This window comes from Callionymus lyra, chromosome 3, assembly GCF_982586985.1.
Source record: "Callionymus lyra chromosome 3, fCalLyr1.hap1.1, whole genome shotgun sequence".
NCBI lineage: Eukaryota > Metazoa > Chordata > Actinopteri > Syngnathiformes > Callionymidae > Callionymus > Callionymus lyra.
The window spans coordinates 21517720-21529969 of record NC_141820.1 but is presented as its reverse complement, the minus strand read 5'-3'; the positions used below and the strand labels follow the sequence as shown (position 1 = coordinate 21529969).

The 12250-nt window shown below is 38.5% G+C and overlaps 1 protein-coding gene across 1 annotated transcript in view; it reads right to left on the bottom strand.

Annotated features, from left to right (window-relative positions):
• The window catches only part of LOC148083822 (thyrotropin-releasing hormone-degrading ectoenzyme-like), a 171839-nt gene that overhangs the window by 77394 nt on the left and 82195 nt on the right, over positions 1-12250 (bottom strand). Inside the window, exon 5 of the mRNA XM_087787001.1 lies at positions 195-349. Coding sequence (XP_087643127.1) covers positions 195-349 — 155 coding nt within the window. The remainder of the gene's footprint in view (positions 1-194; positions 350-12250) is intronic.

Below are 12250 nucleotides of genomic sequence, written 5' to 3'. Positions count from 1 at the left end.
TTTTTTTAATGATTTTATTCACTGTTTTTATCAAAAATCCGTCAGGTGACATGATGAACATTTATTAAGATGCTATTCTGAATTTCAACATTTTTGCTGAAGGAGACGGAGGGAAGATACCATCAAAGGAAGCAGCTCAGCAGGATCTCTTTGCATTTGTCAGTGGAGATGAAAAGGTGCGTCGAAAGGCTCACCTGGTGGCAGATCTCGTGGACGACCACCATCGTCAGCTCCATCTGATACGACGACGACGACACGTCGGCGTCCAGGAGAATCTTCTGCTCCACGAAGACGCTGAGCCCCCAGTTCTCCATGGCGGCGTACGGGTGTTTGGGCACCGCCAGCAAGTCTAGCACAGACAGATAAAGACATCAGAGCCTTGCAAACACCCACTGAATCTGTTCGGCAGCTAATAAACTCCAGAGTATTCCCCACTTTCATACAAGCCGACGGTCATTGTGACGGAGCGACTTCCATCCGTATATATCATCACCATCTGAGCTCGAAATAAACTCATTTTAACGTCATTTTCTTGCCTTCACTACATGAAAAAAAAAAGCGACTTTAAACTGATAGAGGAAGGATGAGGGAGGAAAACGTGGACCTAAGGAAATAAAAACAGCCCAAGGAGTTGAGAGATGAATAAGAGGAGAGGTGAGGATGGAGACGGCACTTGGTGAGAAAGATTTATTGAAGGTGGAAGGAAAGTAATTATGAGTTTAACTTTTTGAAAAACCTTTGGGGTCAAAGTGAAAGTCAAAGATTGAAAATTGGATGTTACAACATGGAGGGAAGCATTTTGAACTTCTCCAACTGGTTCTTTTTTTTTTTAGTTTAACTTCCTGAGACCCTTCATACCTGTAAATAAAATTGATGGCCAAAAACTCTACGGTACTTTTTTTTTTTAAAGCCAAACCTGGGGATAGTTTATCGCACCAGTCGAGATATTGCAACATGACACAATGGTCGTAATGTCAGCAAAAGACTTCTACAGCAGATCACAAATATAAATTGTTTACCATTCTAAATAAATCAGTCTTTGTATGTAAAATAGAATTGAAAGAAGTACACACAGAAAAAGGAATATCAAGTAAAATAACGTAAAAATCTCAGGTAAAAGAAAAAGAAGAAGTTCTGTACAACAAAAATAACTTTTGGTTCCTTCTTATCCCAAACCACCGATGAATAGTTTAAAATCCAAATACTTAATTTCTTTATATAATTATTCATTCAGGTAAAAAAACAAACATATAATACATAACAACTCATCAACCGAATTATTTGCAAAACCTGTAGAAGATTCGGTGACAGCTTTTAAGAAATGTATAAAGATATAAAATGAAATAAAGTTCTTGGCAAAAACATCTTTAAGATGCCAGAGTTTCTATTTCATTTATTTAGTATTTCAAGAGAGAAAATAAATGTGTGCGAGCTCCATGTCGACAGCGGGAGTGTGTAGAAGAAACTATCGCAGTGGGAAACATCTCTTGGCCGGAAACAAGTCGAGTTAACAAACTTTGGTGTCGAAGAAGAACAAGTTTTGTTCAGTAAATAAAGAGAGTGTCATTGTAAAGTAAGAATAACCCTACATGTTTTTTAGGACTCTTCGCAAACCTCTCCTAAAGAAGCCGTGATGGATTCCTACATTAGCGCCGTGGCTCAGTGTCTCGTACGCCCTCTGGAGCAACAGTGAGAGCCCGGGTTCATATTTCATCATCTCACTTCCATCAGCGCCGACTCTTAATGTGTAGAGCCGTTTTAAATCTCTACACATTAAACTTGGGTGATTCATGGTTCCGCGACGACGACGCTCCTCTGGAGTGTTGAGCCGCGGCGTCGCGAGGAGAGCACAAACAAAACCGCGGGGATTTGTCAGTTTGTTGACGGTATTTCCATGTAAATGACAAATAAACATGAGTCGGAAAAGCGGCTTCGAGGAGAAGAGTCGTCTCGGGCTGCTACGTCTTTAGCTCGGATTGTTTCAACTTCAGAAGAAGTTTACGACATCTTCGTTTGGTCTTGAATCGGAACGACGAAATCTGTTACGAAGACGACATTATGAAGAGATTCATCGGCTTAAACTTGTATCGTCACACTCTTTTGTTACTGAAGAAAAATCTTGGTCTTTCTTTCTAAATAAAACACCTTTTAGAAAATTACATTTGAAAACATCATGAATTAGAGACAGTAGTTTTTCTCCTGGTGCTGCCTGGAAATAAATAGATCATGGACTTTTGGAGCAGCTCCAGTAATCCTACAATGAAAGGCTCTGTAATTGTGTGCAGAACACAAAGTTAGGTTACACTGACATGTCACAGGGACTTGTTTTTGCCATGAGAATTGATATTCAAGGTCTCTGTTGATAGGAGAGAGCGCCATTATTGTCAGTCACACAAAGGATAATACATCTGTTCCGTGACGTCCATCAAGATAGGAACCCATTTTCCAATAGCTTGTGTGATTTCTTGTATGAATCACGGCACAGACACATGCCACAGTGGACATAAATGAAGTAATGGACTATTGTCTCTCGGATGATTGGATGGTGTTTACTAAACCGATCACATTGTGTGTTTCCAGATATTCTTCGGTATATTCAAGCTGTAATGATCTCGTCTTTTTGGCCGAAAACCTCTCACGACAGGCCCCAGTCTGGTAAACGCTGCCATAACCCAGCAGTTCCACCCTAAGTGTCTGCAGCAAGTGACATCTTGGCTACTGGACTAGCACCAAACCAAATGCATCCATCTGTCGTCCACAGCTGATCCAAGATGGAGTCGCTGGCTCGGTAGCCAAGCAGACTTCTAGAAAACGTAGTCCATATTTTCTGGGTGAAAACTGAGGCATTACCTGGCAACGTCGAAGAGGAAGGTTTCAAGAGGTGACCCGGAGGCCCGAATACAAATGTGTTTGTGGTATCCCTTGTGTTGTCTCTGGGTCAATGTGACTCGGAGTCCCGAATACAAATGTATTGGATGTATCCCTTGTGTTGTCTCTGGGTCAAGGTGACTTGGAGGCCCGAATACAAATGTGTTTGAGGTATCCTTTGTGTTGTCTCTGGGTCAAGGTGACCGACCTCCCCGGATTCCAGTTATACACATGTAGTGGTAGAGGTCTTTCATCTTGACCCAGATACAAAACAAGGGATACCCTTTTTCACATTTGTTTTTGGCCACCGGATCACCTTGACCCACAGGGTTATAGAAACAATGTCTTTGTATCAGGAGAATCACAGGGGACATACATGATAGTAGACACAAATGATACAAGTTAGAAAGTAAATACAATTTTGAGTAAAAGAAAATATATATATTATATATAAAATTGCTAAAATATATACGTATATTAAAATGTAATGACAAAAGGAATTAAAATAATGTAAAAGTTCTACCTAACCTATAAAAGAAAGTAATAATATTAAGGAAAAGTGTGGGACTTGAATTGTTTATTTATAACAATTATGAAATTGTGTTTATTCCTAAATGTACTAATTTATGAATATATTGTCATTTTTTTTATATATAAATGAATGGTATTGAAACATTATAACATACAATTAATATCATATTTTTATTCACAGTTATGATCATTTTAATTTTATTTTTTATTTTCAAGAGATCAATTTTTGTTCTTAATATTTTCGTAAACTAGGGAAGTAATTTTTAAATCAAATCTCGTTTCAGAGACTGGGAGACCAAAGGGCATATGAAACCGATACGATACAGCAAATGGTGCCTGAGCCACCTGAGCTTCTATTAATCTGATGAAGCATCAGTTCTACTTGGAGTGTCTCCTGGATGACTGAGATCCTCAGCTGTAAAGGAGAGATCTGCAATGACAGCTCTGGGTTGGCAGCTCAGGCTCAGCAGGTGAACAGGTGAGACATTTTCTGAGCCAAACATTTCCTCCAGTCGCCTTAAACAAACGTATTCTAGTTATTTTACAGTATAAACCTGTTATTTCATCATCAGGTAAAGAGTCATAAACAAAGGTTGGATCAGAAAAGACAATAAAAGACATGACTATTTGTCCTTGCATGACTCTTCATCTTATTGAGATTCCAACTGTGGTTCATCCTTAATCGCTGAGGGACAGGAAGCACCAGGAAACACTGATGAAATCCATGTGAGATCCCAAGACATTGCCAGTTTCTTTCCCTAGAGTAGCTTAATCGTACTAATGTCACAAAGCTAAAGACCAGATACAACCTTTTCTTTAAACAACAGCAACACTTGCATCACCATCACAGCGACACACTTCACGACACACTGAACCCAACACAACAAGAGTTGTGTCCAGAAAAATCACATGGAGGAATATCTTTACATCTCATCCAGGCAGCACCTCGGCTTCTCAGCTGTGATCTCAGCGTGTCGCTCGCTGCTAAATCTCTCTATAGACTCGGAAAAGAAGAGAGTCACAGCGGCTGTCACTCATCGGAGCTTAACAATCTGAGGCAGGAATTGAAGAGCACAGCTGGAAACAGGTTTGTATGTTTGTTTTCGAATAGTATGTCATAGCACTTACTGTATATAATACAAAACAACATTACACACAACACAAAGATGTAACAATGTAAATGTCAATAACCTTCAGACAGCAGGGACGATGAGTTCACTGAGAGGGAGTGAAGGACGAGCGGTATCGGAATAGAAGAGGGTTATGAATGTGGAAGGTGAGTCGGAAGCCAATTGTATTTCATTGCGAAGGACTAGTTGGGAAATGTTTTAAGGTGAGCGTTGTCCAAAGACACATTACAGTTTAAACTTCACTTATAAAGAGAAGAGAAAAAGGTTTCAAGCGATGTTTGTTTTTGAAATGAGTGTATATGTAATGTCATCTAAAGGGTTTAGGTTGGGCAGCAGGATTTTTGTTGGTTTATGTGTTTATCTACTCAAGTGCTAAACATAATCCAACGAAAGTGGCCTTGAAAAAAAGCAGAAACCTCTCAGCACTCCAGAAGGATGTGATAATCCAGAGTGAATTTGAACTTAATAAAAAAGGTAAGAGAGAAAAAGGGCAAGCAAGTCAACTTCAACACAAGTTTGGCTCAAACACAAGATGAATTCGGTTGATCTTATATTTTAACATTGTAATCTAACACATACCGTACCATATGCAACGACGACACAGACCGTCTATTAGGTCAACTCCTATATTCTGTCCTGCAGAGTCCATTCAAATTTCATGGAACCTTCTTGATTTTTCACACTTCAATACTCATTTCTATCCATTTTCTCCATTTCTTCTCTCAATCTTTCTCGCTCAGACCTGCCATTAGTCAGACTTGGATTTCAGGCGTGGCATCTTAGGGAAGTGAAAAAGATGCAGGCATTCTTTTTTCCAAATAATGTTGATGTTTAAAGTACTTTTGAGTCTTAAGATCTAGGGTCACTCGATTTATGTGAATCGATTGATGACGCATTGAACACTGACTGAGAAAACTTTTAATAGAGCTATTATTTTTAAACTTACTTGAGTAGAGAACATGTTGACAATGTTCCATCCATGGATGTCCAATAAAACTCAATCACTGGCAGATTATATGTTAACAAGTTAACTTAAATGGGTACAGTTAATATGTCTCAACGTGTTCAACTTAAAACAGTAAATAGGTTAATAATAGTTAATAATAAATGATTAAGACAATATATTGAATAGAATATGGATGTGAAATAAGATCAGATTTTTTTTATATCTATTATTAGCTATTTTAAAACACTTAGGATAAATGAAGACACTCAAGGTATAAAAAGAGCAGAGGTGTTAAATGAAATTTCACAATGAACTAACACTTGACTGCCAAGAGTTTTTAGTTATGAATCCAGGCGATAAAAGAGAGAATATATTGGCAGTGACTGCAGGTTTGATGCTCTGAAAAATGACTAAAATTGGATGATTAAACTCACTGAAACCGAATAAAGTAACAATTATACTCGTTTGGGATTTCTGATATATTCATTCAAATCATTAAAACTGTACAGGATTCAAAATCATGAGATGTTTGGTCTCACACGCTCAGGTCATCTTGCTGAGGGGTGTAAAGAAAACTGGACTTCAGATCTTCAGATCTCTCTATGGCCCAGATTAAGAACTAAAAAAAGGATTTTTATTAGTTAAGGTAAACACCTGAAGATCTAAATTCATTCCAGTTGACATATTTGAACTCTGAAGTTAAGGATAAAAAGGCAGCCGTAGACGTTTTATAAGCTTGTGACAATTAAGGAGAACAATAACAACATTTTTTGGAAGATCACACTCGGAATGTTTGGTAGAAATATGATGAAGAAAACTATCATCGCTGCCAAAAAGGAAACCATGGCAACAGACTCATTAGGGGGAAAAATAAACACAAACATTATGACTGACTGTCACCTGATCATCAAGCTTTACAAGCAATGTTTTTGGAAGAATGTTTGTCTGGACTAACTTTGTCAAACTTAAAGCCAAGAGGGAAAATCTGGCCCACTTAATACCTTAATCTGGTCCGCAAGAGCCCCAACCTGACGACATCTTCTTTTGCAGGATGATAATACACAAAATACAGAGTCAACCAAAGTGGCTGCAGGTTTATAGTAGAGGTGTGAATTGGCAAGAATCTGTGTATACGATCAAGATATACGTTATATTGCAATAATGTCGGAAAATTATATTTGTTGTTTTGTTGGGGTACTTTTTACTGGCATTGTAGAATTTACAGACCACATGATCCTTTTTTCTTTTTTTTTTTTAAACCTAAATATGTCCAAAAATCCGTTTTTTTTAAAAATGCTGGACAAAAAGTGGACGAAATTACATAAAAATATCAATTGCAACCCAAAAATGAACAGACTGAACTGTAGATGCTTTGAAATTATATTAAAAAAAAAACAATATTCACAGTGAAAAAAGTTTGATTGCCCATCTGTAGTTTCCTAGTTAGAACTATTTTAATTAGTGTTGTCTCGATACCAGGTACCAACATGTATTGTAATACTTTTATATACTTTGTCAAATAAAAAGAGATTATTGACTTTATTTGAATAGAAATTCTTGGAGGAAATACATTAGAAATAAAATAAAATGCCACAAAGACAAGCTTTTCTAATGCACACAATTTTAAAAAATGTTATTCAAAACACTTTTGGAACAGTGAAATAAACCAGCATGTTTGCATGTTTGGCAAAATTACACATATATATAATAATTTAAGTAACCTAGTTCTATTGTTTTTCTTCCAGAGCTTCTTTTGTTTAGAGTAAAGGAACGTGGCGCCTGCTTTTAGCACTGAATGTGGCTTTTTCCCTGAACTCAGTGTGCAGGTCAGGTCTCCTTTAGGTGTTTGGCTAAGTTGGAGGTGTCTCAGCCCTTAGCAAGAAAAGGAAAACATTTTGTAACCACATGAAGGCGTATTTTGTTCCAGCGTTGCATGCTGTGTTTTATAAAGGCTTTTAATTTATTTTTATTCCGAATGCAGCTTTGCATGTGAGCAAAAGCGCTTGGAGCCATGGAGGTAGTTGACGAAAGCTTCCTGAATCCAGATAAAAACTCATCAACAAATCAAATTGAATTTGTTATGGATGTATTGCGAACAGACAAACTAACACAGATGCTCACTTAACCTCCACTGAACCTCCTTATCAGATTTGTCAACAGAAAAACTGGAAGGGAAAGAAGGGAATCTGACTAAAGGAATATTTACATATTTGTTTGTTCATTTTCTGACAATTTATGAGTTCATTTATGAATCAAAGAGACATTTTGTCGAGAGCTAATTTTCTTTATTTTCATTCTGATGATTAAGTTTGACCTTGCCCAGGTTGTAATTGATATTAAATGGATCATATTTATGCAACAAACCTCACAACTAAGTCCATTTTATAGCAGAAATTCAACAATTTATTATAAAAATATTCATTGTATCAAAGGTTTGACCCCTTGAAGACCTTGAATGCAACCAAAAACCAAACCCTCCTTCAGCCCCAGCTCTAAAAAACAAAAACAATACTAATGAAGGCATAACTGCCTTAAAGGCTCTGAATATTTATAGGACATCAGGGTCAGCGCAGCCAGCAGAGCCAGCTGATTGTTGCCCGGAGATAAGAAAACAGCTGCACACAAGAAACTTTTTCTTCTTTCCCACTTCCCCCCGAAGATGAAGATGAGGAAGCACTCAAAAGGAGGAAACACTGATGCTCGCAGGAACCGCTTCACCTCATTGAATTTTAATTCCTCAATTAAAACGCAGGAGCAAGATCCCCAACAAGTCAAAGTCTGAGGACTACAAGGCCATCTGCCCTGCAGGTGCATCTCCACAAGTACATGTATTCCAAATCAGCTTTTTCACTCGGGGAATCTTCAATTAAATGTGTGTTTCAAGGCACGGAGTTAATCATTCAGTCTGAACCCCGGCTCCTGAAGACTTATCTGAAGGCACATGGAGGGCGGACGCCCAGGATTCTTTTTTTTTTTTTATTCTATAAGTGGCTCCTAGAAGGTTTTCAACATGTCCTGTTGGATAAAAACAGAGGTTGGAAAACAACCATCCTAAGAGGGAACAGCCAGAAACATGACATATTTGTTCCATTTGCACTGGATTCTGGTTTGGAAAGAAGCACTAACACACTGAGCTGCCTGCCAAGGATATTAACTCCACCTGGCAAGACCACGGTGAACCAATTGTTGATGATGAAGAACATAACCATTGCATTTTTCTCTCAAAATGGTCTCTTGTTGTCCAGCCGCACCATTATCCCCCAGAATCATTCCACGATCGATCATCCGTGGAGGTCGAATCCATCAGACGGAGACATTAACCCACAGAAACTAGAAAAGTTATTGATTGCCGAGTCTTTTCTGAGAGAGTTAAATTTGACTATAAATCAATATACTGTGACAGGTTGGGCTCATTGTTGGGATGTTGGTTAAGATTTAATAAGATGCCGCTATCAGACTGCACTCCATGGTATCTTGATCGTTTCCATGTTTGGCTTTATCTTTCATTAAATATCAGATCCGATCCGGCTTGTGAACACCTCTTGCTGGAACAGATGCTGTCCTTGGGTTACCGGTTAGAATTCCTTGCACAAACATGTTCAAGGATTAGGAGCAGGTATGTCTGGTATTTGAAGCTATGCCAGTCCTTGATCGCTGCTTAAATTGTGAAATGTGTCCAAAAGAATGAAATGAAAGGTTTTTTTTCATAGTAATACACTGAGTTATATTCTGTCAGTATTGTTTTGGAACAGACTCGCAACAGACGAGGTCACGGTTTCGATCTAATATAAATGTACAAAAGGAACAGGCATGAAAAGAGGCCCTGCTTTCTTTCTTGACAACATTTCATTAGCTCCATCCAGCAATCTTCGAAACGCCAAATCAGCCGTTTTAATTGACAGCCGTCAGAACCAATTCAATCTTTAAGCGCTCCAACACTGTGGGTGGACCTTAAGACCAATCAACTGAACCTTTGTAAACGTCGCTTCCTCGAAACGAACAGCGACAAAAGTAAAATAAATCATAATAAACAAGCCATCAACAAAAAACAAATGACGCAGGAGAATTTGCATTGCTTTTGGGAATGGTCTCTACCGTTTGCATCAAATGAATATCTGTGGCTGCAATCCTTTCCTTGACTTGCCATAGATTAGATCCCATGGACACAGAGGAACCACCACGGAGTAAACATCAGAGCAGGAACTACGTTATAGAGAGAGGAATATTCTCCTCCTGACCAAACACCTTCCAGGTGAATTCAAGCATATCACACTGAAACACCTGTTAAAGGAGGCGGAGCATGACGGCCGGTGTGAAATTGGCATCACATGAAACGCGTTAAAAGAGTTACCGCGGAAACCTACCGTGACCGACTACTTCCATATGCAACGTCCAATCACGTTTTGCCTCTAAGCTCTCAGGGCTGCACGTGATTGGCTGACAGCTCATTACTCACTTGGCTGAGACCCAGACAGTGGAACTGATTGGTTGGCGGAGGGAAAATAGAACGGAAAAAAAAAAAAAGGTTTAACTTAAAAGTGCAGACGAGGATTGTTTGGTTTATATGCAAATGAGACATTATACCCAATAGACAATTAAATTGGATGAAGTTTAAATGGGATGAATTGCGGCATTTTGCGGCAAAGTGAACCTGCAGGGAGTTCCCCCAACACACACGGAAATGAGAACACACACACACACACACACACGTACTAAAATTATTTCCAGGCGATCTCACATGATTCACATGAATCCCCCTCTGCCGCCAGCCTCTTTTCATCATTCCATCTCTTTGTCCAAAGAATACATCAACTCGGGGGATGATCCAGGCGTGGAGACAAACACGCCATTAATCCGGTTCCACGTGTTGATGTCGGGAACGCAACAGGTTCGAGCGCCTCACAATAATTCTGCCACCCCTGAGGATTCCCTTTTATCCTGTTGTGAACACAATGAAGAGGCCGACAGATCCGGCTAAAAAAATTTGAACAATAATGCGTTTTTTTTTAATGTTGTTGTCTCACAGGGGTGAGTCAATGCCTGTCGCAAAAATACATACACAAGTATTTGAATATCTGAACGTTTTTGGAAAGAATATTATTTCCAAAATAATACACTTTTAAAATATATACTTTAAAAGGTCAGGCACAGGCAAAAACACAGGAGTTCCAGAGAATCAAGGAAAAGCCTGCACAAATAAAAAGGTCTTAAGATGTTTCTTGAAGGAGTCAGTAGATCATCAAACACAGAGGGAGGAAGATCGTTCCAAAACTTAGGAGCAACAGCCTGGAAGGATTTTTCTCCTCTGGTCAGGAAGTGTGTGTTCGGCACCATTAGTAGATTCTGATGGTGCCGCTCTGAAAATAAGAACCAGAATTTGAAAGTTGATCCTGAAAGAAACTGGCAGCGAAGAGTTTTAAGGATCGCGGAAATGTGAGTTCTTCTACTAGAGCAGGACAGAATTCTTGCTGCAGAGTTTTGTATCAACTGCAGGCGATACAGATCCTTCTTGTTTAGACACGCAAATAAACTGTTACAATAGTCTAAATGAGAAGACACAACTCATGGATTATCATGCTGTGACAACATTTTCCTAAGTTTAGAGATTTTTCTCAGTAAAAGGAAACAGTTTCTGGTCATTTTTCTGCAGTGTTGAACTAGAAACATGTCTTTGTCAAATACAACACCCAGGTTTCTAAGGTTCAGTTTGACAGCCTGGCGATGTGTCAGTGTTTTTCCAGTTTTAATGATTCTGTCGGGTTTTATCAAATACATATATTGTATTATTTACAAAAGGAAATATTTCTATGGACCTAGAACCGCTAAAAATGTTTCCAATGTTTTTGAACAATTCAGATTATGATTTAGCGCCTCGTGAAAAATATTGTAAGTGGGGGAACTTCTCCAGGACATTTCCCTGCCTACACCATTGAAAAAATCAGTCAGAAATAGTCTGAAATTAAGCTTAGACAATAATTATTACATATGGACACTTTGAAAGCCAATGATGAATAATAGTGAATGTTTACTAACCTCCTTTTTTAGATATAAATGAAAACACATTTTAATAATACTGTGTCAAATTGCATCATGCAGAATGAACCAAATTATTAAAACATCAAAGGAAAACTATGAAGAAACCTGCCCTCTGCATCAGAACATCAAAGATGCTTTTAATCCACTTATCACAAAAGAACACATTGCAAATAGATAAAGACACCCCCACCAAAAAAAAGGAAAATTAAAGTAAAAAATTAAAAAGTAGAGAGCAGGGATTTAATTGGCAAAACCTTTAAAATGGTGTCTGCTACCTAGGTAACTTTTCAGACTATAAGGGCCCTATTTTAACAAGCTCAAAATAAAGGTGGATATGAAAACAAACTTCACATTAAATTGTTTCTGTGAACTTGCTCTGAAGTTAACAAGTTAAATCCAGGGTTCCTCTTCATTTCCTATTATGTGCAACATAATTATGTCAGATCCCTGCAATTTCCTGATTTTCTTTTTTTCTTTTTTTTATTCTTGATCAAACACTTTGCCTCCATGTTCTCTCATTTCCTCTCACTCGTAGTCCCTCGTCAAGCTGGTTCTCCACTTGTCCACCAATTATCTTCAGCTCCTCCAGATAAGAGCTGCTCCATATTCAAGAGGCAGGAACGGAGAGAACAGAGCATCGAGCCTGAATGCTAAACAGAAACGCTGCAGCGACTATTGCAGCAGAGCAGACAAAGACGGCGTTACAACGCTCACGCCATGAATCCGGCTCCAAATATAC